This window comes from Mycteria americana, chromosome 14 (assembly GCF_035582795.1).
Source record: "Mycteria americana isolate JAX WOST 10 ecotype Jacksonville Zoo and Gardens chromosome 14, USCA_MyAme_1.0, whole genome shotgun sequence".
In the NCBI taxonomy this organism is placed as follows: Eukaryota; Metazoa; Chordata; class Aves; order Ciconiiformes; family Ciconiidae; genus Mycteria; species Mycteria americana.
The window spans coordinates 4,075,862-4,100,905 of record NC_134378.1 but is presented as its reverse complement, the minus strand read 5'-3'; the positions used below and the strand labels follow the sequence as shown (position 1 = coordinate 4,100,905).

The 25,044-nt window shown below is 52.8% G+C and overlaps 2 protein-coding genes across 7 annotated transcripts in view; one reads left to right on the top strand and one right to left on the bottom strand.

Annotated features, from left to right (window-relative positions):
* The window catches only part of ACSS2 (acyl-CoA synthetase short chain family member 2), a 34,049-nt gene extending 16,173 nt beyond the window's left edge, over window positions 1-17,876 (top strand). The window contains exons 3-19 of one of the 2 annotated variants that reach the window (XM_075516926.1): window positions 2,408-2,499; window positions 3,043-3,146; window positions 3,483-3,555; window positions 4,357-4,432; window positions 5,867-5,981; window positions 7,585-7,623; window positions 9,490-9,627; window positions 9,881-10,051; window positions 10,923-11,056; window positions 11,620-11,752; window positions 12,229-12,285; window positions 12,608-12,688; window positions 13,140-13,248; window positions 13,392-13,460; window positions 14,748-14,924; window positions 15,753-15,827; window positions 16,038-17,876. In XM_075516926.1, the coding sequence (XP_075373041.1) occupies window positions 2,408-2,499; window positions 3,043-3,146; window positions 3,483-3,555; window positions 4,357-4,432; window positions 5,867-5,981; window positions 7,585-7,623; window positions 9,490-9,627; window positions 9,881-10,051; window positions 10,923-11,056; window positions 11,620-11,752; window positions 12,229-12,285; window positions 12,608-12,688; window positions 13,140-13,248; window positions 13,392-13,460; window positions 14,748-14,924; window positions 15,753-15,827; window positions 16,038-16,165 (1,771 nt within the window). In that variant the 3' untranslated portion in view covers window positions 16,166-17,876. The remainder of the gene's footprint in view (window positions 1-2,407; window positions 2,500-3,042; window positions 3,147-3,482; window positions 3,556-4,356; window positions 4,433-5,866; window positions 5,982-7,584; window positions 7,624-9,489; window positions 9,628-9,880; window positions 10,052-10,922; window positions 11,057-11,619; window positions 11,753-12,228; window positions 12,286-12,607; window positions 12,689-13,139; window positions 13,249-13,391; window positions 13,461-14,747; window positions 14,925-15,752; window positions 15,828-16,037) is intronic. The other variant, XM_075516927.1, reaches the window with a different exon arrangement.
* Window positions 1-25,044, bottom strand: part of GSS (glutathione synthetase) — a 496,957-nt gene that overhangs the window by 466,105 nt on the left and 5,808 nt on the right. For 4 of the 5 annotated variants that reach the window (XM_075517001.1, XM_075517000.1, XM_075517002.1 and 1 more), the window contains 6 exons: window positions 24,346-24,423; window positions 22,911-22,977; window positions 22,071-22,265; window positions 21,794-21,875; window positions 21,270-21,459; window positions 18,985-20,482 (listed from right to left, as the gene is read on the bottom strand). In XM_075517001.1, the coding sequence (XP_075373116.1) occupies window positions 20,359-20,482; window positions 21,270-21,459; window positions 21,794-21,875; window positions 22,071-22,265; window positions 22,911-22,977; window positions 24,346-24,423 (736 nt within the window). In that variant the 3' untranslated portion in view covers window positions 18,985-20,358. Of the gene's footprint in view, window positions 1-18,984; window positions 20,483-21,269; window positions 21,460-21,793; window positions 21,876-22,070; window positions 22,266-22,910; window positions 22,978-24,345; window positions 24,424-25,044 lie in introns of those variants that run through there. The other variant, XR_012777843.1, reaches the window with a different exon arrangement.

Here is a 25,044-nt window from a genome sequence, read left to right as displayed (position 1 = left end):
TAGCACACGTGGCCACGGGCTGCCTGCCTGCCTACCTGCCTTACATGGGAAGCCTTCCAGATGGGACAGCCTGTGCTAGTCTTTCCTCCTAATGTGTTTCTCTCTTAGCAAAGGTTGTAATTAGATCCTATGCTGCAGCAGAGCACGGGCAAAGGGACGTCCCTCCTCCCTGCCCTGTTCTGCAGGTTTAGGCTGGGCTGGGGGCTGGGTTGCCCAGGGCCTGCCCGCAGTGCCCAGCAGACCCCAGTGCAGACATCTTCAGGTGAGGGATTAGTTGGGCTGGAATGCTTCAGCTTGCATTTGGAAGCATTATAATTGTCTTTAAGAGATATTTCGTGGCAAGGCTCATTGCTGAGAGGCAGAGCTGCACACGTGGTGATACTGCATGCCTGAACCCAAGCAGGTTTGCACAGCGTTGGCCTTGAAGGTGCTGCACCCATTGTGGAGCTGCACCAAGGAAAACCTCTGCACAGGGAGGGAAGGCACTCAGCCTGCAGCCAGATGCAACAGAAGCAGATGCTCTTCCTTCGAGCCAGATCAGTTACAGCTGCTCCGTCCAGCACTGAAATCAGCTCTTGGATCTTTGACCCTCAAGTAATAAAATCAAAAAGGAAACTCTCTGATTTCCTGGTTTCTCTTTAGCCCTGCTGTAAGGGACCTTGTCTAACTGTTTCACATGTCATTTAGCTCAACATGATGCTCTTGGTTATGATGGGGAAAGGAGAGGAAACTGCTTGGATGCTGGGGCTGGGTTGCCTACCCTGGGCACTGGTTCTCATTCCCAAGCTTTTCTCTTTCTTTGTATTCTTGTTTCTTTCCTCTTTGCACTTAAAAGGGGCCAAACTTGTATAAAGGATCAAGCAGGGAATCCCCTTTCAGGAGCCACTGGTGGGAAGATACTCTGCCCTGCACACGTCAGTGTAGGTATTGATGGACCCGATTGCTATAGAGCACCATGGAAGCCAGGAGTATAACTAGGTATGAAGAGGGCTAAGTCAAGTTTGTAAGCAGCAGATCCATGAGCAGCTTTTGAAGGGGATGATCCAAGTGTAATCACTGGTTCTGAAACCCCTGTCCTACAAGGGGCAGGAGGCACAGAGCTTGTATCAGTGGGGCTCTCCCAATTACGCTGTTTCCACCAGGACCATGTCTGCCATTGGAGCACGTGGTGACTGTTGTGCTGGCACAGAGTTACATGAGAAATGAGGGCGTTTGTTTCTGCATTTCTGCATCACAGGAGCCCCCTTCTGTTTGTGTTGCTGGGGGAAGGGGGAACAGTGGTTAGTTTTAGCTAGAATTCAGGACATATTTTTTGTATGCTCTGGACTGTTTGAGATGTTAAAGAAGTGAGGTTTCTGTTCCCGAGTTAGACAGAGCCTGGCTGCAGTCCTAAGGGAGGACATGACATGGAGGTGATTCCTGGCTTCTCCCCAGCACCAGTGTTGTTTTTTATTTGGCTGCACATGCTCAAGGGGACACTTTTCCAGGGGGACTATCAGGTGAGAGTGAGACCCCTGTTCTTTCATGGATCACTAATGTTTCTGTGCTGGCTGCCTTGGGGAGACACCTGGGAAAGAGTCTCCCTCCTTTCCTGGGTGTGGGAGACCGCTGCTCTGCTGAGTGTGAAGTCATTTCAAATTCTTCATCAATCTCCTGATCTGTTGGGAGTGCCACCTCGTTTGCATGGCTGAATGTATCACATTAAAATTAGCTGGTCTTTACTTTGGTAGCAAACTATTTCCCTGGGGATGTGACATTGCTGTTCCATCTCTGGGTGCAGCTCTTGGCTTTTCTTCCCATCAGTGTGTCTAATGGCAAAGTCCTCCTGAGCTGCAGGAGCCCAGACCTGATTCATAGAGGACCACAGAGAGAATAATGCAGAGCAGGCATGGCACTGAACAAATATACACGGGTATATTTATATATGACCTTGGAAAATAAGACAGCCCTTGGCATCCCATCTCAGTCCATCAGATGGTAGGTATTTAGGGGCTGGGTGTTGCTGCATGACAAGGTTGGCCAATTATTCATGCAGACGTATCTGGAGGCATAAGTGCATGTGAGCAAGGGTGCTGTGCCATAAATCCCAGCTTACTCTTGAGTGTGTGTACTCTTAGCTTTGGTTCTGTTGGACCCTTCTCGCCTCTCCGAAAGTACCATGTATTTCCACTGCATGCATTCAGTTGCTTTCAGGTGTAGTGATCTATGCAGGGATGGCGACTTTGGACTAAATTTTCCTACTATTGGAAAACTTTAGTCCAGGGTGGATTTCTGGGGTTTGGTTACTCTGTGCTTGGAAGGGCAGGTGAGGACATGTGTTGTCCAGAACAGTAAGTACCTCTGAATTTGCAGCGTCACTGTTCCCTTGTAATGCTTGTACTGTAACAAATATTACCTTGCTTTTCAGGGAAGGGAATGAACCTGGGGATTCCGCAAAAATCACATACAGTGAGTTGTTGCACAAAGTCTGTCAGTTCGCCAACGTCCTCCGCAGCCAAGGTAGGTGACTGAAGCAATAGTAGCATTGGATGCTGGGAAGGGTTTCAGAGATTGGGTTCATTTTTTGCGTAGTTGCCAGTCTGTTGAGTAATCCTGTGCAAAATGCTTCACTTCTCTGTCTGCTTCCACAGTTGTAAAGCAGGGTGGATGCAGATTTGCTCTGCAGCAAACTTTTGGAGATTCATCTCTGGCTCTGTCTGTGAAAGCTAATCAATGCTGGTCATGTCAGCTGTACAAGGAGGAAATCTGTGCTCAAAACTTCCTGCTCTGGGGTTTTCCAGTAGCAGTGGTCAGTGGTTAAATTTATGCCTCTTTCAAGGGCTCTGTCTGATGAGAACATGGAGTATTCATTGCAGTCATCTTACAAGAGCCATAGGGCTTGAAAGGCAAGACCCAAGGCTGGTTCAGCTCTAACTCCAGCTGAAGTTTTATTGCATGCATATAAATGTTGATTTTAAAAGCATTAATTTCTTTCTATATCCTGTTCTTTTGACATGTGATGTGTTCATTTTGACAAACGCCGTGTTCATTTTCCCTCTGCAGGTGTGAAAAAAGGAGACCGAATTTCCATCTACATGCCAATGATCCTAGAGCTGGTTGTAGCCATGCTTGCTTGCGCCAGGATTGGAGCTCTGCACTCCGTTGTGGTGGGAACAAGCCCTTTGCGTTGCTTTTGGTGCTGAGCTATTGGGAGGGAGCAGCTCTTTTTTTTGGGAAAGTGAGGGAGAGGAGCTGGAAAGATGGGTGTTGACCATGAGATGGATGGAAACTGAATTAAGGTGCTGTTTCCTAGCCGTCTTCTGTATTACTTGTAGAGAGCTCCTTTAGCTCGCTCTATCAGTGCCTGGTGGTATCGTTTACTATGGGTGAACTGCACAGTTGCTGCTGGGGTTTTTTGGGTTGGTTTTTTTTTTTGTTTGGTTGGTTTTGTGTGTGTGTGTGTGTCCGTGTCCTTGCTGACTTGGTTGTGTGATCCCTGTCAGTTTGCAGGTTTCTCGGCAGATTCTCTCTGTGAGCGGATTCTTGACTGCAGTTGTTCACTCCTCATCACAGCAGGTAAAACACTGTGCCTCTGAGGCATTACTGTTGCCTGTCTGGAAGGTCTTTAACAGCCAAATGCACTTGCAATTGGAAGAGGAAGGGGCATTGTTTCAGCTGAGCTGCCGCAAGGCAGATGCACTGCTTGTAGCTGTGCTCGAGTACTGTTTTCCACTTTGAATGTACAGTGAAGCATCTAAGCAGCCCGCCCACTTTGTCCTGTAAAGCATGATGTCACCAGCTGCTAATAACATGTTTCCAAATGCTTCTCATCCATGTTCCTCTTCAAAATCAGCCAGATGTTTGCAAGATGTAGCATTTATGAGGCAGCCCTAATTTGAGAATTTCCTCCCTTCCCAATTTCAAGGAAATTTCTGTTGCAACTATCGCCTTGCAAAGCAAGGGATCAAGAGAGGGGTAGTGTTTGCATGTAAGCCCACTGCATTTCCCCAACTATTTTTTCCAATAGTGCAAAAAATACTGTTTTTATTTAATAGGTCCATGGTATGGAAAAGACCCACTAAACTTTGCAATCTGTGTTCTGGCCGCGTTGGATTGTTCCCCACGGAATATTCCCAAGAGACTTGTTGGGTCAAATTGGCACCTCTCCCAGGGAAGGAATTTCACCATTTCTCTTGGCATCCATTTCTCTAGGCTAAAAGGGCATATTAGGAAACTTTTCCCATCAGCTGCCCCTCTGCTTTCCCTCACTCCAGTGCGTGAGCTCTGCTCTGCCCTCCTGAAACTGCTTGTTGCTTCCAGCTGTCCAGGCTGCCTTGGCTGTGAAGCCCCTCTAATGTTTTCTTTACCATTTTGCAGATGCCTTTTATCGAGGGGACAAGCTGATCAACTTGAAGCAGATTGCAGATGAAGCCCTCCAGAAATGTAAAGACAAGTAAGTTCGGATTCCCTTGTAAGAAGGACATTGCTGCCGGAATCTGCTCCTGCAGAAATGGAAACAGAAGTTTTCATAGGTGGGCAGACTCTGCAGCAGGTCAGACACGAGCTGCACTACGTTCGTGAGCCTTTCAGAAGTAATACATGCTTCAGCTCCCTCGTCTTAAAAATATTTTAACTTTCCTCTTGTCTGTTGTGACGTGAAGGCCCACATACTGGATGGGAGGATTTGCTAGAGACAAACTGATCCACCATCGTTACGACCCATGGCAGATCTCCCAGTTCTGCAGCAGCAGCTCTTGGAGTGGGAGGGAATAATGCACCGCCGTATCAGTTGTGAACCGTTGGACACAGTGCTGTGGGGCATGTCAAGATGAGGCTTAAGTGTTGCTTCAAAGCCACTCATTCAACAAGAATGAAGTAAACCAGAAACGATTCAAGTTTGGGAAATGGCTGTGTAAACACAGACAGGCATTCCAGCTGACATGCACCAACATGTGGACAGGATCAGGGCCTGACTGTGCACAAGTATATGGTGAAGCTGCTTTATTTTTTTTAAGCATCTTCACTGAGATACTGTAAACCATAAAGAGATACAGATCTATCATCAGATTTTATAGAAAGGGAAATAATCATGGTGAAATGACTTTGCCAAGCTTATGGACACAGTGTCTGTGTAGCTTGTATGAGACTGAATGTGGTCTTGTAAGTTAGATCAAACATGAAAATTTAGGGTAGATAGTCTGCATGTGAGAAATTTAAACTCTTTAAAAGCATTTAAAACTAAAACTTTAAAACATAAGTTTATATGTCTGTAGAATTAGCTACATGGCAGGACAGAAGTGATCCTGAAGTTGGGAATTAACTGATGGAGAACGCGTGTTGGTACTCTGACAGGGTTGAAGGGCGATAAGATCATTTTGTTCGCGTTATAGGTAGGCTCTGTTGGCCCTCATGAGGGGACAAACCCCCATTCTTTTCCTTGATGTATAATCTGGCTTTGGAAGCCTTTCTTCTTTCTGAATCACACAGTCGGTCATGCATAGGGATGGGAGCAGCCACCTAACATCTGGGTGCTGTGGGAGGTCTTGTTTGTAGTCACAGGCAGGCAAATTTGGGATTTGTAAGGAATCTCTCCAGCAGCGACCTGTGAGAGATGCTTGTGGGATCCCGCTTCCTCCATAGGAATCGCACCTGATAAATCCCCAGTAAGCTGTGCACAGACCTTTCCTATTGTCTGAGCTCTGTTCCTGTGGCTGGTGTCCCTTGGCAATTCATGGTGTGCCTGGAGTCTGCGTGGCAGCATATGCTCTAGCTCAACAAAAGCAGCTCAGGGCCCCTGCTCTGCCTCCAGTGCTGCCTGTAAGGCCCATGAAGGGCAGGCTTAGCCCCTGCCTGAACAGCCTGGTCTGACAGCTCCTGCCTTTTACAGGGGCTCCCTTTTGAAAAAGTGCATCGTGGTGAAGCACCTGGGGAGGGAAGAGATAGCGGTGGATGGGACATGCAGCAAGTCTCCCCCTCTCAAAAGGCTGTGCCAGGATGTACAGGTATGCTCCTGGGGGGATGAGAGGGGGGATTTTATTGCTATGTGCCTGAGCCCAGCAAATCAATCAGTACAAAACCACTGCAGTGCTTCCCTGGATGCTCCTGTTCTGACTCCTGTTCCCGTTTTCTCCCTTCCTTGCTGTTGTTGCATGAGTAGTCTGAAAAATGGTCCCTTTGCCTTACCAAGATCTTCTCCCTGCTGCTTCCTTTAACACCATCGATAGCTGCCAGCCCGCAGGACCCCTGAAAGCACAGCGGGGTACATCTTCTAAAGCCACTAGGACAAGATGCCCGTTTTCTTCTGCCCAGTGAAGGGCTTTTCCTTTCTAACCCTGTATCTATCTCCCCTTTTGTGCAAAGGCTGATGCTGTCCTGCACTGTAGCTGTGACAGTGGAAGCAGGAGAGGAAAACCAGGAGATTTGTGCTCGTGGCGTGGCTTCAACACAGCCCCTCAACATGACAACAATCATATGCTGAGAATAGTGCAGTCTCTGTGTAGCTGGCACAGTAACTGTGTCAGCTGTTGGGGCTGGGGCTTTCCCTTGCAACTGAAACCCGATGAAAGGATGGGGGCCAGAGGCATGTGGCAAGACAGGGGTGGAAGGAGGAGAAGGTGTTGTGGAGCTGTGGCTGCCTGCTCAGCTCCTGAGGCTGGTATGCAGTCCTGCTGCGCCCAGCAGCTACCTGCTGCCTTCATCCGCTTAAAAGGCAGGTTGCTTTCAACAGGTAGTTGAAAGCTCCGTGTCTGGCAATGGTGTCTTCTGTCCCTACGTGTTTGGTGATTATTTGCATTGGGTTATCCCTAGGCTGCTGCTTGCTCAGAAATGGGTTGTATTTGGGGAGTGCATTTGAGCTTTGGGCTCTGCTTTCAGAAGGGATGGTCTGTGCACATCCTTGGAACAAGAAGTCCAGCAGATTCTGTATCTTTGAGTTAATTTTCCTCGTTCAACTGTGTTAATTTTATTGGAGTGTTGCTCGGTGTTTGCCAGCCTGGCCGTGTTGCTTTGGCCTCCTCTGCCCTTTCTCTTGCGAGGGCAGGGTAGCTGCCCAAGCAGTGGGAAAACTGGAGCAGACCAGCCTTCCTGCGTGAGGTTTCCCTGGTCAGGTGGTTGCAGAGAAGCCTGTCCCTGCGCTGGTCGCTGGTGGCGAGGTGAGGTCGTTGTGCAGAATGTCCCAGGAAGAGGGAGGAGGCTGGAGGGGGTCTCTTACCCTTTGGCTCTTGCTGCTCTACTTGTTCAGGCACTTCATTAAAGATTGGTTTCCCTTGTGAGCACGTTTTTACCATGCTGTTGGCTTGTGTAACGCTATCAGACAGCCTATGGGCTGTATGCTGGCTCTGTGCTCCCGTACCCAGCTGGCCACGTGCAGAGGGTGGTCTCTGTGACCTGCCGCAGAGGTGGCGGGTACCCGGGGAAGGTGATGGAAAGGGGCAGGCTTTTGCTCAGAGGGCATCTCCTGGCCCGGCCCCAGATCCGAGCACTCTCCAGCCTGCCGGGATGGTTTCCCAGCATCCGGGCCTGTGGGCTTTCAGCTTCCTGCCTGCAAAGCCTGGTGTGGATCCTCCGCTTCTCAACTTTCACACCCTCTTTGTGGATTTTTAACAGGAAAAAAAGACTGAGAGCTCACAGAGACTCCATCCCAAGGTATTTACACACAGCACTGCCTTTCTTCTCGTGGCACCTCCCCTCTGCTTCCCCCTCCGGCGCTCCACCTTCCTAACTGCTCCGACTCTGCACGGCCACACATGCCTTCCTAACTGGGTTACCAGCACTTGCATGTTAGTGATAGATACCACTTGCTGCTTGGCCAGGGCTCCCCACGGTTTCGGGGTGAATGCAGTGCCACCAACTTTGCTGCCGGAAACAAATCTGCATCCCTAAAAACCCCTGAGTGCACGTCAGTGTGCTGACCAGGGGAAATGCAGAACCACTGGGATGTGCTGTCAGCGTTTGGATGACAGTTCATCTCTCTGCCTTTTAAAAGCAGCTCTCGCAATGCACTTCCCTTTGCAGTGAGGCTGGCAGGGATCGCCCACAGCTTCCGGGCTGCAGCGGCATGCCGCGGGCAGCAGACCTGGAGCTCCAGACCCAACATGCGGACTCTGCCTGCCCCATCCAAGGGGCCACAGACTCAGGACCCCATGAGCAGGCAGGCAGAGGCAGGCCTGGCCTCAGGGGATGTGTGCCATGCCATGGATCTGATCTGCTCCATGGGTCAGTGGAAGTTGGGTGCTAAAATGGAAGGATCCTTGAAGGAGGGATGCAAGAAAGCGACTGTTGGATGGGCTGGTGTGAGCCTACCTCGGGGTTGTTTGGCCTGGTGCCTTGCTGGGAGCTTGCTGGTGGGGCAGACTTGTGGAAGCTGCTTCCCCAGGTAAAGCCAGGAGCCCTGGGGATCTGTGAGAGCTTTCCAAGTGGGCTCAGTTGTGCCAGGCTGTCAAGCAGCTAGTGTCCCCTGCACCGCATATGCAGGAGCTGCGTGCGGGGCTGTGGGGTCCTGGTGCCTCCAAATGGCACATGAACATCTTTAGGGCTGCAGAGAGTCACCGTGCCTCCGTGCACACCAGCTGAGGGAGGGAGCTGTGGGGACTCTGCGCAGGCTGTGCCTGCCCAATGTGCTCTAGCTCTGCAAGGAGGAGATGTGCCCCAGCTGGGAGCTGCAAGGCTCTGGGTCAGCGTGCCTGCCCTCGCAGAGATGTGGAAAGAGATGTGGAAAGTCTGTGCTGAGGCTGGGGGGTGTTGCCTGCTCAGCTTGCCCTCAAGCTGCTCTAAGGAAAGGCGAGAAGGCCAGGTGGAGTTAGGTCTTGCACTGAACTGTGCCACCCTGGAGAGGTAGCCAGCCAGCACAACTCTCGGGGTGACCTCTGCCCATCAGCCACAAGCGTTGGTGGCTCTGTTACAGCTCTGGCATCCTCAAGCAGCTCCTCTGGGCAGCCAGTGCTGGGTGGTTCCACATTAGAGCAGTCACTTCTTATCAGGGTAATTACCTTAAAATCCAGATGACAGATTTTTTCAGGTCTTCAGGGCCAAGCAGCGTGAGCCCAGCATGTTGCTGTTTGTCTCGGGCCATGCTGCCATAGGGGTCCCTGCAAGGTGTGTGGGACCGGTGGGTGTGTGGCTGTGCTAAGTGAGGCTTGCTGCTTCGCAGTTCGACTGCAGCTCGAGGCAGCCCAGGAGGGCAGGAGGAGCCCGTTTGCTGTGAGAGCACAGAGCAGTTGCTGCTGCCGAGGGGGATCTGTCAGTGTTACCAGTGGTTTGGACAGTCTGCTTCAGGTCTTGCAGCCAGACTGTGTTTAAAGGTTTTCCTCATGGCTCTGGGCTGAGAAAAGGAGCTTCTGGAGTGGGAGCTGCAGCTCTGGTGCATGGTTTGCAGCAAAGAGCTCTGGGGCAGCAGCTGTGCTGTGAACATCTGCCTCGATGGCCCATGAGAGGGTGAGGTTGGGGCTGCAGCCCTTGTCCCCCCCCTCTTGCTTTTGGGAGGGCCTGTTTCTAATCATCTGCTTTTCTCAGACCCCCTGGAACCCAGCCACGGACATATGGTGGCATGAGCTGATGAGCAGTGCCAGCACAGAGTGCGAGCCCGAGTGGTGCGACTCGGAGGACGCACTTTTCATCCTCTACACAAGCGGCTCAACTGGGAAACCCAAGGTATGCTTCCCAGCTCACCGCCCACGGGGCCAGGCTGAACTGAGTAACACCTCAGCTCTTGGAACTGGTGGGGGTCACATTGGGAGGCCCCAGTAAGAAGAGGAGCTACGGAGGTCTTGGGAAAGAGGCTGTGCTGGTCATTCCTGCTCAGCTGCTGTTTGAGCTCAGTGGACTGGTGATGCTCGGCTTGGCCTGGGAGGGTGAGGGCCCTGGTGGGAGCTTGCCCTGACAGTTGCGTGCCTTCTCCTCGTAGGGTGTGCTGCATACGGTGGGTGGATACATGCTTTTTGCTGCCACCTCATTTAAATACGTGTTTGATTACCAACCTGAGGATGTCTACTGGTGCACAGCCGACATTGGATGGATAACGGGCCATTCCTACCTCACTTATGGACCCTTGGCAAACGGGGCAACTAGTGTGTTAGTAAGTGCTGGGTGGCAGCTGGGTACTTTTACTCCAAGAAAGTGGCGGTCGTGGCGCTGAGCTGCATCCCTGCATTGCTCTGCAATGAGCGTGCTTCTCACCTGGGTGAGGTGCCCTGGGCTCTGCAAGGAAAGGTGGCAGTCCCCAAGGAGGGCATGGGTGACTGCTTAGTGGCAGATGGGGGGGCTAGTTTGTGTGTGACTTTTGGGTGGTTAGTTTTTCAAATGCTCCCATTTCTTTCCCTTAGAAGTACAAGCCTTGTGTACCAGGGGAGCCAGGGCTGCTGCAGGGTAACGTGAAAGCTGGATCAGGAGCAGGGAGTGATGTTTTCACTGCTGATGCTGATTTGACAACCTGCATTTAACTCCTGTGCCTGTGCCTCCCTTGGCAGTGTACAGCTATAACTTGCATACAGATCAGGGAGCCAGAGCCCTGTGCCCAAGGCTCCCTGCAGAAATGCAAGCAGGAAAATCACTGTCACGTTGGGGGAGTCCTTTTTGGGGTTCTTGGTACTTTTGGTTGAGGTTCTGTCACTGTTTGGATCTCTTGCCCTTTACCATGTGGACAAAGTCATTTGGGTTGCTGGGACTGTCACTGTGGTAGCCACCCAAGTGCCCATGCTGCTAGGGTGTTTCAGGGGACATTTGCTAGGACACCTGGGGTGGGGTGGTGCCAAATCCATCCCAAGGAAGCAGTAAGAGAGGGCCCTGGACTGGGCTGGTTTCACTGCGTGGTGTCCCTGGCATTCCTATAAGGACATGCCAGGGTCCAACTGCTGTTCCCTGTTGCTCTCAGCTCCTCCTGCTTGGGAAGGTGCTGCAGGTCGGTAGCAGTAAGGAATGGCTGTGTCACTGCCCTGTCTCCTGCTCAGTTTGAAGGTGTCCCCACCTACCCAGACGCTGGGCGAATGTGGAGCATCGTTGACAAGTACAAGGTGACCAAGTTCTACACGGCACCCACAGCCATCCGGCTGCTGATGAAGCATGGGGAGGAGCATGTCAAAAAGTGAGTGCCAGTCCCCAGCGGCATGGGGATCCCTGGCTCTGGCACAGCCAGAGGCTCACGATGGGGACCAGGAGCCCCAGCTTCCTCACTGAGCAGCAGCTTCCCCAGCATATTTTCTGAACAGACCAGGATCTTCTGCCTTCTACACAGCAACATGCAGGCCATGTTTCTGCACTCCCAGCACTAACTTCGTTATGGCACTTCTTAGCAGGTCCTCCTCATTCATCGTAAGCTGCAGCTAAGCTCAGAGGTTGCAGGTTCTCCCTGCTCCTGACCCAAAGCTCACAGAGGTGTGCTGGGCAGAGAGCCCCTCTGTGTGCTGCTCCTTGGCCCAAGGAAGGGAAGGAGGAGAGCCAAGTGGGAGCTTGGAGTGGGAGACACCAAAATCACAGAGGCTTCTTTTCTTCCCCCATGGAAGAGGGCTGAGAAGGGTCTGAACCATGCCTGGAAGCCCCAAGTACACTTTGGGTAGCCCAGGGGTTCCTGCAGGCTTTGCTGTGCAGCAGGCTTGCTGCTCTTCTCCATGGCCTGCTGAGTCCCTGCCAGCCCCCTCCTCTCTGCAGGCACAGCAGGAAGTCTCTGAAGGTGCTGGGGAGCGTCGGCGAGCCCATCAACCCTGAAGCCTGGCTGTGGTACTACTGCGTGGTGGGAGAAGAGAGGTGTCCCATTGTGGACACGTTCTGGCAGACAGAGACAGTGAGTCCTCGCCTGGGTGTCCCTGGGACCTCTCTTTCCCTTGTGCTCCCTGCAGGGTGTCTTTGCAGGTTTGCCATAGTGTTTCTTTGGTTCTATGTGGACTATTGTTTCGCTTGCCCAGAATACTCCGGTGTGGCCTGCAAGTGTTGGTTCCCCTTCTCCTCTTTCTTTCCTGGACCTCAAACAGGCTCCAAGGGGAGACCTTCCTTTCCAAAGGGTCCCTGCCAAGGTCTGCTCTGGACCCTGCTTTCCTTCCCCTCTTTCTCTCCCCCAGCAGCTCCAAAGCTTCGTGCCCAAACACAGGCTCCCTATCCCCTGCTGTATCCTTCCCGAGGCCCCGTCTCCACAACTGCCCCGAGCAGCCTGCATCTGACTGGGACGTGACGTGACCAGAGCCCACGCAAACAGCTGTGGGACGGGCTGGCGTGGCCCAAACTCACTCACTTTCACTCGCTCATTTTTGCCTCTCTTTGCAGGGTGGCCACATGCTGACACCTCTCCCTGCTGCCACCCCCCTGAAGCCAGGCGCTGCCGTGAGTACTTTTGTTCTCCTCCCCAGGGGCAGGGAGGGCTCCCTGGGGGCTGCGGCAAGGCACTGCAGCAGCAGCTGGCACTGTCTGTACCATGGCCTGGTGGTTACCAGCCTGCCAGGGTGGTCGTGGGACGGTGGTACGTGCAGGGAGGTGGCCACCACCCAAAATCCCAGGCCTGGCCCCGTGCAGCTGCGCTTACAGGCCCCATGTGCCGCAGCCTCTCCAAAGCCACCCTTGCTCAGCCTCCCACTCCTTCTGGTTCACGGGGTTTTAATGTGGGGGCTCACCTTCATATCTCCTTGCTCTCTGGTCCGCGTGGCAGACGTTCCCCTTCTTCGGTGTGGTCCCTGCCATCTTGAACGAGTCGGGGGAAGAGCTGGAAGGAGAAGCAGAAGGCTACCTGGTAAAGAAGGGCTGATCTTGCCCACCCTCCTCTTGTCCGTTCCCCATGAGCTCTGGGATATTGCTGGTAGCGTACACGTGTCTTCGCTTACTCTGGGTCCGCGCAAGGGACCCCCTCGGGAGGTAGGAACTCCCTTCACTGCCATAACTCGCTGGGAGCTTTATGCTGTAAACAAACTGTTCAACTGGTCGTTAAATGCACTTGCACACATGGGCAAGGCAGGAGGACAGGAACAACTTTTCAGCCGAGCTCCTTCCCCCATGCCAAGCCTGGCGAGACTTTCCTGGTAGATCAGCACTGGGCGGCAAGTGTCTGAGTGTCATCGCTCATGGCTGTCTCTAGCATTTCTGTCACCGCGTGCAAAGACTGCGTGCATCTCTGTCACCGTGGTGCAAAGCCTGGGTTATTGGTTTTGCTCTCACTGACTCAGGTCTGCATTTTTCACCGTCAGGTATTTAAGCAGCCCTGGCCAGGAATAATGCGCACACTGTATGGGAACCACCAGCAATTTGAAACCACATACTTCAAGAAGTTCCCTGGATACTATGTGACAGGCGACGGTAAGGTTGTCTGGGGAGTGCGTGGCTGCAGAGGCCTGGGGACAGCAATTTAAATCTTGCCGTGTCCTGGCCTCGGAATCTCTTATCAGTTGCTCCAAGGGCTGGCACTGCTTCCTCATGCTGTCATTTCTGGCTATTTTTAGGTTGCAAGAGAGATAAAGATGGTTATTACTGGATCACAGGGCGAATTGATGACATGTTGAATGTTTCTGGTAAGAACGAGTTTTGTCTTCAGTGGAGACCGATGTGCTTTCTGACACTAGTTGAGACACCCTGCTTTATGGGGAACACTTCTGCACCAGTTTCTGACACTAGTTAAAAACACCACTTTGCTTTATGTGGGATGGTTCTGCATCTGTGACTCTGCCCAGCAACCTGTCCTCAAAGTGGATCTAATTGCTGGGTCAGGCTTATTTCTGAGACAGATGAATCTGTGACTTGGTGACTTTCTGCATCATTTCCTCTGGAGAAAATGCATTGGAGGGAAGGAACCTTCTGTAACCTCTTAAGGAGGTCCTTAACCAGCCAAGGTGCCTCTGTGCTGAAGGATTTAGGGCCACAGGGAATCACAGAGGTTGGGCAGGACCATGTGGTCCCTAATCCAACCTGCTGCTCTGTGTAGGGCTAACCTCAAAGCTGGATCAGGCTGCTCAGAGCTGTGTCTACAGAGGTGGAGATGCTCCCACCTCTCTTGACTGAGTCTTTGAGATTCAGCTGCTTCTCAGCCCATCATTTTCCATATACTGCATTTAGTAGCTCCCTCCCTCCTTTCCTGGAGGCTGTAGGCTACAGGTACTTACTACTGGCTGTGAGATGCTGCTGTAGTTGTCCCTGGATCATAACAGATCCTTTCATCTGACCAGCCGTGCTTGATCCTCCACCAACCGATCATTCTGGGAGTTGACCGCCTTCCCATGGTTTTCTGTGACAGCAGTCCCAGGGTGGAATGTCAGAGCGCAGGTACAGGAGCAGAGGTGTACAGGAGTGAGTTTTGTGCCCCTGCCCCGAGATGTGGAGCATCGTTTCATCTCCCCATGGCAATGAACTGGAGCAGTGCATGGCAGGGCCGGTTCCTGGGCTCTGCAGATCCAGCCTCTTCGTCCTCTGCACCTTCCAGCTGACCGTGTGGGCAGGTCTTCTCTGACCAAATCCAGCTCCTCCTCAGCCTGTGCTTTGTTTAATCCCATGGCTGTGAACAGTTCATGATCTGTTAAAGAAAGAAGCCTAAAGGTGGGAGGGAGAACAGCCAGGGGAGGTGGCCTTGCTCTGCAGGTGAGTGATACCTGGCAACCTTTGGGGTGGGGCAGCCCAGCCCCTGCACTGCTGAAACGAGTTTCTCTCTCCAACTGTTGTCTTTTCTCAAGCAAATGAAATCAGTGCTCTCAAACCTACAGTTTAGGGTCTTTTACACCTGCAGACCTCTTCCTCCCAGCTGCTGGGAGGCTGCAGGACCCCAGCCCTGTGTGGGTCTGTAAAGCACTGCCTCTCCTTGCTTCCAGGCCACTTGCTGAGCACTGCAGAGGTGGAGTCAGCCTTGCTTGAGCATGCTGCCGTCTCAGAGGCTGCGGTGGTCAGCCACCCACACCCTCTGAAAGGCGAGTGCCTCTACTGCTTCGTGACCCTGAGAGATGGCCACGAGTTCACCAAGAACCTGACGGATGAGCTGAAAAAACAAGGTAGCAACAGCCAAATATTTGGGAGGTTACATGGCAGGGAGAGGGAGGACAGTGCTAGGCAGAGTGATGGAGGGGTTAAGGGCTTGGGTGCTTGAACGAGGGTGCGTGTAGTCTGGGGAATGCAGTGTGGACAACTGCGACAAGGTGCCCCCTCTGATTAGAGAGCACGGCTGGCGAGGACTAAAATTAGTTCTCCCGGCCTTTGGCTGTTCATGTGATGCCATCTCTACCTCTTGGGAGTTGGCAGCCGTGTGAAGGACTGGGGTACCTGGCAGGCTTTCATTCGCAGCAGTGCTCTCCTGTGTGGGTACAGCTCCCATGGCTCTCCCTGGCTTGAGATCTCCTGATCATTCGGTTGCTTTGGGGTAGTGCTCTGGGTGTTTGTGCTCTGGTCTTAAGGGAGCTCTTTCACTGTCACAAGGGACTGCAGCATTTAATACATGAAATGGACCCATGGCAGTTTCTTCTCTGTAGGAACCCAACAGCAAATCAGTCCTTGCTTTATCAAAATGGTAATAGTGATTGGTGTAGCCATGATAGGAAGTCTCTTGAAGATGGAGAGAATGAAAAAATGAGTGCTTTTACCTTTGGGAAGATGTGCTTATAGCCCTGTTGGCATTGCAGGTCTTGCTGCCCCCTCCCACAGCCCGGAGGCTCAGTGCAGCAGCCCTAAGCACTGCCTTACCAGCTTCCCCAGGAGCTGGGCTCTACATGTCTTAACTTGGGCATCCTGCCTGAAAAGGATGTGCATGGTATCTCCTAGTACCTACACTGAAAATCTCTCTCTCTCTCTCTCTCTCTCTTTCTTTTTTTTTTTTTTTTTCCCAGTCAGAGAAAAAATCGGACCGATAGCAACACCTGATTACATCCAGTATGCCCCTAGCCTGCCCAAAACCCGCTCAGGTAAGGGGCCCAGTGACAGTGCTGGGGAGGACTGAGTGGTTCCTGCCAGTGGAAGGAAATCAGCCCTAAACTGCTCGTCCAGGGCCACTCAAATTCAGGGGAGAGCAACCTCAGGGCAAGCAGAATGCTGCAGGTCTGGGCACTCCCCGGTCTGCTAAGGACGCTGAAGAGATCTTGACTCCTGCTTTCCTTTCATGGCTGTCATTACAGGAAAGATTACCAGACGGATATTAAGGAAGATTGCCAAAAATGACCAAGATCTGGGGGACATCTCCACCTTGGCAAACCCGGGCATCATAAAACATCTTTTCAACAGCAGATGTGACACTAAACAGTAGCAGCATGACCTGTCCCTGCTGAGCAGAACTGTAGCAGCAGCAGTGTCCTGATGAGCAGGTCCCTTGAATAACCGCTGTCTGCCCTGGGAAGGAAACCTTCACCTGTTGAATTGAATGTACAAATGTTACAAATGAGGGAAAGGCCGCGTCTCACTAGCGTGTCCATGCCTTGGAGGAGTGTGTGCATCGTGCTCCAGATGGGTATCATACATCTGAGGTCCAGCCTGGTGCACAGAGGGACTTGTCCTCCTCCCTTTTCAGCACCTCGTTCTTGATTTTTAATTTTATTTTTCTTGGGGGGGTGTGTTAATTAACTTTATGTAGCTGAGGGGCCCTGGCACCTTGTGCACAGTGGGAAGGAACTTTGGGGGTTGGAGGGGAAGTGGTGCTGGAGAGTTACTCAATGCAGGCAGGCAAGGGAGGAGCAGCTGCCACTGCCCACACGCCAGCTAAGCTTCCTTTTCTACTTGGAGTGCTGCAGCCTGCAGGAGAACTTAAAAACGCTCTCGCATCATAAGTGTATAGCTGAGTTTTAGTCTTGCATCCACTGTCCAAGCCTGTTGCTAGCAGAGGTCCCCTAGCCTGAAAGGGAGTGGGGCAAGGCTCAAAGGAGCTCTGTGCTTTAAACAGGTTTTTTGGAGCAGTTTGGTACCAAGATCTGCTGCTTCCCAACTGCATGGTGCCAGCTGCTGCATTTTTCCCGATCCAGGGTCCCGCACTGGCCATGGACAGGATGGGGAGCCACGTATGGTCTAGGAGGAAAAGCCGTGGTCTGACATGCTCCACAGAGCACTGCTTCCACCTGCTCTGCTGCCACCAGCTCACAGCTGAACTCAGAGGCTGTGCAGCTGGATGCTCCTTTTGCATCCTGGGGTAGGAGTGGGTGCTGCTGATACCAAAGGACGGAGGGGAAACAAAGCCATGCAGGGGCACCTTTCCATGCAGGCAAACCAGGCGCTGGGTTACAGTGCACCATGGCCATTGCTACAGCAAAGAAACTAAGGCAGGCAGGGCTGTGTTACTCCTAGATGATGTTTTTTCATCAGGAAAAAAATGGTGGAAGATGTTTAAAGTGAGCTTTTGCTTAAATCTGATATGGCTTTATGATGATGAGAGGAAAAAAGCCCAAAACCTCTAGCTCAAGACCCTGAACATCACAAGGGTACTGGCAAAGCCATTCTTCTTCAAATGAATTACATTTCACTCCAGCCCTGGGGCTGAGCTGGGACAGATACTGCCTTTGTAACGTCTCTATGAAAACTGCATGTGAACTGTTTGATTTTGCACTTAAACCAAAGGAGAAATGGGCTTTAAAACTTGCTGCAACAGCTGTTTTGGTGAGTGCCGACATACAGGCCTTACCTGCAGACTGAGCTGACTTGGCTGGGCTGCAACAGATGAGGCAACTGCCTCCCTGGCTGGTTGCTCAGGGCAAGCGTTGCAGGCGCTCTGGTGGGCTGTTGTCCAAGTCCTGAGTCTCACTTCTTACCTGCTGCTCTCACTGGCACAGCGCTTGTCTCTGATCTGTAACCTCAGTGTGTGCCGGTGTCCCATGCACCCCCCACGGCTCTGTGCCACTGGATTGTGCCACCTTGTTGACAAGGATTCCTACATCATCTCTCCTCCTCTGTTACTCTTTGTCTGCTACATAATTTTGGCTGGGAACAGCTAGAATTGTATGCAAAATGGAATAAAATTCAAGGAAACAAAATGGAACCAGGCTTAGAGTGTGTGCATGGTTGTAGGTGTGTGGTGTTGAGTCTGGGGGAGAGGGGAGTGCTCTGACATTGCTGTTGGACCTGCTGTGCCATAACCGGGGCGGGCTTTTGGGGAACGCGAGGGGTAGGTTACTGCCAGTGCAATGCTTTTTCATGGACTGGGATTTACAGGTGGTGGCTCAGTCTGTGCTGCTGCTCTGTGCTGGGGCAAGGGCAGAAGCTCTGGCTCCAGGGCTGAAGCCTGTGCCTCAGTTTCTCCCTGGTCTCCAGCCAACATTGTTCCACTAAAGCTCAAAGAAAGCACAAGACCGTGCAACGCCCATCCGTCATCAGCCCCCCCATGCAGGACCCATGCCAGCACCCACGGAAGCTCGGGGCTGTTGATAGCTGCCTCGCCTCCACAGCGGGCCTGGTCCTCACCCAGGCACACGATGGATACCAGCCTCTGCATCCATGCTGTGGTCCCTGCTGTCACCTTTGGCTCAGGCCTCTCCAGCAGCTCAGGGGCTCTGCTACAGGGCTCTCCTCCTCCTCAGCTGCATCCAACCTCGTGCCCTTGCTGCTCCAGTGTTTCCTGCTGGAGCCTGTCCTACCTGGCACCCCTCACACCAGCAGCTCTCCATCCACGGGTTGTGCTGGGCCAGCGCTGCAGAGCCCAGTGCCAGGACATATCTCCACCACGGTGCTGTGCAGCCTTACAGCAACCAGAGCAGAAACGGGTGGGGTGGCTTTATCTGTCCCCGTGTGCAGGTACGTGAAAGGGCCACGCGTGGGTGTACGGCTGTCCAGAAGCCATGCCTGGGAAGGGAGGAGGCAAACACCTCCCCTTCGCATCTAGTCTCAGGCAGAACTGGCACAAGAACAGGGTTCACGTTGCAGGTACGCTTTAATCTCTGGCTCAGGGTAATCACCCCCCCCAACAAACCAACCACCCAGGAATCACAGAATCAGTCACGCTTACAGAACTGGGCCCTTTCCAAGGTGGAAGATTGACGATGGAAGCACGCAGTGCTGCCACACGGCAGCAATGCGCACAGCAGCGTGCAGGTCTGTCAATCAGCACCTTCATTCTTCAGAAATACTGGCTTTACACCGCTCCTCCTTGGTGCCACTAAAGGGGCAGAGCTGCGGCTGCTTGGGTGCTTTACCAGGGCACTGCCAGAACGGTGCATCTTCTGTGTTTCCCATTGAACTGCTCGGCTGAGGAAGAAGAGGGACTGGAGGAAGAGGCAAAAGCCCGTGGGATGGAGAGCCTGCACTCCTCTATGGCCCTCCACTGCTGCGCTGTTCCCACCAATTCATGGAACGGGGAGGTGTCACATCTTATCACCCACCAGTGCTGGTCCCAAAGTGAAGCGCTGGGCAGCTGGGGCTGCACTTGCTCAGCCTCTCCTGCAATTCTGTCACCTCCCACCACAAAGCTCCCAGTCTCAGCCCACCCTGCGTCCCAGCAGGACCATCACCGAGGTTGGGGCTCCCCAACACCTCTTGGGCTGTACGTGCAGCAGCAGACCAGGCAGGAGATGCTTGGTGCGTGACTTGCCATGGGATGCACTGGCCCCTGCCCTGGGGGATTCAGGGTTTATCAACACCCTGCCTGTGACACAAGGCTCCAATTCAGCATTGTGCTGGGATCTGCCACCATCCTTGAGGGATTCTTGTGCCAACCCGTGGCGATCTGTTGGATAAGGCTGCAGGAGGCAACAGGAGCAGATGCAGCCCTGCCCTGGGGAGGGCATGGCCGGCCAGATGCATTCCGCACTGCTGCCTGCCTTGTGTAGCACAGAGGCACTACTGGGATGAGTACCCAGTCCAACAAAGCAGGAGCTGGGCGAAGCAAATGCAAACAAGGGGCCCTTGGGCAAATTACACCAGGGCAGCTGTCCCTTGCGCAGAAACCCTGAGGCTCCTCAGGCACAGGGAAAAGTAGAAATCAGGGCAGCAGCAGCACCTGAAGGAGGGCTGGAGGGGCCATGGGCACCCCTCTTTAACCTGGAAAGTACTGAGGCACTAGGCCCCAAACCCCACAGATGAAGGCTGTTACTTGCACATCCACCCTAGTCTTTGGGTTTGTGTCTCCAGAAATAATGCAGCATCAAGGAGCATAAAACTGGGAACAGTGCAAGTGCCTGTTGTGGCACAGTCACCCTTCAGCTTTCCTGTACCCCTGCCCACAAGGCTACACCCCAAGGGAACACCCAGACCACTGCAGTCCTGGGAGGTCACAGCTGGGATGTGCACAGGGCAGGGCCCCCTGAGCGGGCAGAGCAAGGGAGTCCCTTCTTCCTGCAGGAGGAATTGCAGAGGAGAAGCTGGGGCTGGCACACAGGAGAGCTGAGCAGTTGTGTCCACACAGTCCCTCCTCGCCATTCCCAACACGTCAGCCTTGGTAAATGCACCCTAAGGAGAACATCGCTGTGGCAGATCGGCTCTTCAGGCAGCAGAGCGAGGTGGGCAGGATGGGGCATCGCCTCCTCACACCAAGTAAGGAGTGTCCAGCACTGCCACCCCAGCCGCTACCCCGCCATCTGCGTGCTCGATCGCCTTCGTCCGCAGGAGATGGCCGGCAGCCTTGTTCATCACCATCTCCTTGCCCTGTCTGCAAAGAAAAGGGCAACTGAGCACCTGCAGAGCAGAAAGCTTATGGCATTTCACCTTGGACAATTTGATTCACATTCCCTGCTACAGCGCAGGGCAGGATTCACGTTCCCTGCTACAGCGCAGGGCAGGTAACCGGCACGTAAAAGCCCCGGGCTAATGCAGAGGTCGCTGCAGACAACAGAGCTGCGCCTGTTTTGTGCCTGCCAGCGACAGTGCCCTTTCTCAGCTGGGCCATTTTGGTCTGACTGCTCTGCACACAGGCAGTGTCAGGTTCTGAAAGCTGCCAGAGTACATTTGTTTCTAAAATTGTACGGGAAGGACTTTAATTTATAAGCTATGGAAACATTTCTATGGGCCTATGAGGGTTTTAAACAAAAGCAGCAGCTATTTAGGGTTGAACACGACCACATTAAGCCTTCAGATGTTTCCGAGATCACCAGGGCTTCAGACAAGCATGTGGCTACATCCAGAACCCAAGAAGTGCTCCCTGAAATCAGGGATGAGACGCGTCGGTTCCACGTGGCTATTACACCAGAAACCGCCAGCACCAGCTCTGCGGTTTTTCCACAACTCGTTTGGCAGCAGGTACAGAGCAGCAGTTCAGCATCTGAACACAGCGCTCAGCTGCTGACAGGGGCAGACTGAGCGGTCACATCTGTCCCCTGTACCTCCACCTCCCCAGAGACATCTGCCCTGCTGCTGTGCTCAGCGCAGAGGGGAAAACGCTCCCAACCCAAGTGCCGGCTGGAGCAGGTAACCACCCTGTAACACAGCACATTTCTCACCTGACATAGACACCAAAAATACCGAGCTCTGAGATGCACTCGGACACTTGTAGGGGACTATGAGCCCTCAGCAAGTAATTCATTGCTGGCTGTGGTTTGATCTTATCCATCAAGATGTAGGAGGTTCTCTCAGGGCTGTCTCTGATCTTCTCCAGAACCTGCCTGAGCTCTTCACCATAGAGGTTGTTCCCTGACAACAAAACCAGCAAGTCAAGGACTTCCCAGCACAGCAGAAGCCATTGGCCCCAGCTAGGCAGCCCCGGCAGCCCAAACAGACCCAGCCTTTGCCTCCCCACGTGCTGCCTGGGCTCCCCACACCCCAGCTCTGGGGCCTAGGGAGCTCCTCCAGGAGCAGCACTACCTTACTGTCGTGACTAGTCCCCATGGCTACAAGTAGCTACAAGCCACCCCACCCCACCTGTTATCCCTCAGCACAGGACCAGGAGCCATCACAGAGCTACTGCCTCTCCTGGATACAGCACGAGCCACAGCGAAAACCCACACGGACCCAGTCCTGCTCATACCTCCACCTTCTCGCTGCGGCTTCAGCACAAACCGGTCAGGGTCAGCGATAGCCATAGCAGCTATCTTGTCACCTTCTTCGCCCTGGCAGGAAAGGATGGCAACAGCAAAGCATCAGGGAGGAGCAGGGGCTCCTCGACAGACCCCTCTGAGCAGGATCAACAGGGTCCCCCAGGGACCACAACAAAGCCCTCTCGTCTTCTTATCCAAAGAGAAACATCACGCAGGGCAAGCACACATCTGCATGTTTGTTCCTGCTCCAGCCCTGCTCACACTCACCATGTCCAGGGAATAGAGTCCAGTGAATGTTGCTCTTATTCGAGCGACAGCCTCGGCACGGCCGGGCAGTAATCTCTCCAGCGTCCCTGGCCGGCTCAGCTCCTGCTGGACCTTCTTGGTGCCTGCGAGTTGGGTAGCAATGTCAGGGCACTTCACTGCCCTCGATCTCTCCAGCAACAACCGTGCCTCCCAGTTCTGAGACAGAAGGAGAGCAACCATCCCGTCAGCAAAAAACCACAAGGTTTTCTCCACTCTTTTCTGTTCAGTTATTGACATATGATTTGCCTCCTCCCTCCCTGCCTGGCAGGGATGGGGGTGGCAACAGCACTCTGGAGACAAGTAGACATGCATTTCCCACCACCTCTGGAAACAGCACAGCCAGGTTAGTCCACTGCCTTTGCCTTCACCCCTTCCCCAGCTTGTCCAGTGCTGCCACCTCCAGACAACAGCGAGATCTGGTCTGTATTGTTATTACCTGCAGCCTAATAGTCCTAGTAGAGGACAGAGTGTGATCTGTAGATCAAGTCTAGACCCTTTAAGCAGGCGCTAATACCTGTGTTAACCCATATTTTACAGAAGCAGTTCAGTGCTGCGGTACGAGGTCACCACAAGAGTGGTTATTGGAGAAGAAAGCCACTCATTTTTCTTATTGCATGAGCGTCATGGACACCCACATGCGCTGCTGAGTCACAGCTTCCCAATGCTATTAACCAGCCACGCCGGACAGGACTAACCCCACCCAGGACAGGACAGATGTCCCTGGGATCACGGGGCATTTCAAACTCACTGGGCAAGGCCACAGTGTGGGCGGCTTCTCAGAGCAGAGGGGTCAGTACTGACCTGCTGGTCGTAGTTCTTTGGCACGTAGCCCTCTCTGTAGTACACCACTGCTACCTCCTGGCCGTCCCTGGAACGGAAACCAGAAGCATTCACAGAACCAGGCCAGTGCCTGCCCACCTCTGCCCGAACTCCCCAGCACCAAGAGGGCTGCAATGGCGTCAGGCAGGCAACACGTTACAGCATTTGCCCTTTCTCCGTGGCCTCCTGGGCTGTTCCACTTCTGGCTGGCTCTGCCAGAGAAAGCCGAGGACTGCAAGCCCTGACTCCTCTCCACTGAGCCCCAGCTGGCTTGCCCTGTCCTGAGACACAGGGAGCTGACACCTGGCCTCTGCCCTGACTAACCAAAGTCTCAATAATTCAGGCACCCAGCCCAGCAAGGAGGTAAGGACCTAATTTTTAATAGCTTTTGTCACCGGGAGCCAGGCTTGGGAGATTCTTGAAGCTGGGAGGGAACAGGGTCCTTCTCCGGTGGCAATTCAAGGCAGGACATCAACTCAACAACCTGCCCAGGCACCAAACCATCCTGCCAGGGCAGGGCCATCAGCATACCTGTAGCACCACACACAAGCTTTGGCCACACAAACTGTGGGCCAGGTCAGAGAAAGCAGCACAGAAACTGCTGGCGGCCAGGCAGTGTAAAGGCATTCATCAGTAAGAGGAGAGGATGCTTGGAGGAAGTACAGTGGATACGCTTTCCCCTTAACTGTCTGGCAATGACAAATGTATTTGTTAATTAAACACAGCAGAGGCACCAAAGGTCAAACCACAGAAAAATTAGCCTAACTACAAAAAAAAAAAAAAAAAAAAACCAAAAAAACCCCCACATTGACATGAAACCGTATCTTCCTTTAGGCTTGTACAGCTCCAAGCGCATTACCCCGGAAATAGGGCAAACGTCACACTTGGGACCAGCTGCCAGCACTTGGAGTCTGTGACCCGCATGTCCTGGCCTCCACAGGGAGCGGGCAAGACGCTGAGTGCATTCAAAACCAACAGATACCATAAGGACATGTAATGCTTCCTCCTCTAGCACCAATAACACAGCCCAGCTCCCACTGGCAGAGCATCACGTGAACAGTAAACAGGAAATGTCTTTGTGGAAGCCTCTGGAACAGCCAGGACTTTTCCTAGCAGATGTATGTGGAGGAAGTAAAGATCCTGCAGAGCTCTGAAGACTGCAGCTTGAAGGAGGGAAATTATGTTTCCAGCTGTAAGGGACTGATACGTGTATGCAAAGTCTCACCACTGTGAAAACAAAATCATTTCAGCTCTAAGAGGAAGTAGCAGCAGCAGCCTGGAGCATGGAAGAGAACAGCTTTCTCAGAAAGTCACTATTTACACTCAAAACATACCACCAGCTTTGGTTGAAAATTCCCAGTTACAGCCCTGTGTGCCCAACACACAGCCAGGAACGCGCACCTTGGCTCATACTCACATATACAGCCTCTTGGCATCATCCAGAGACCCCTTTTCAAACACATCTCTGAATCGCTTCCTGATGACCCGAATATTCCTGTTAAGAGAGGAGTGGGAGTCACCAGGCTGGGCACAGTCACTCGAGCTAGAAGTCACAGGTGGAACTGGTGGCTCCAGCACGGAGGATCGGTAGGCTCCTTCACAAATAACCTCAGGCTTTGTACTACGGAGCCAGAGGAATCCCACGGGCAGGCCAAAACGGTCCCTGTTTTTAGCACCTGTCCTATGCTTCCAGCCCAAATACTGCAGGAATCAGAACACGTGCCTAAACACCCTGGATTTCTCCATGCTTACCTTTCACCTCCTAAATTTTTTCTAAGAAAAGTCAATATTTTGGGATTTTTATCCCTACACAACAGATTCACTCACTGTTGGCTTCAAAGCCAGGAGCTGCAGGCAGACGAGTGACTTCCTGCATGTTTTACCTCCTTCCCGCTTTACAGCCTTTCCTCCACACAGCGGCAGTGTGGACTTGCTGATCTGGAGACACAGCACCATCCCTCCCGCTGCTCCAGCACAGGCTCAGGGCTGGACCTTCCCAAAACGCCGCCTCCTCCCGAGGCCTCTACTCCACTGCCGCGTTGCTTACTTTGCCCAGATCTTTCACAATGGGTTTGAAGCTTCGTTAATTCAGCTTTTATGAAATACCCATTGCCCA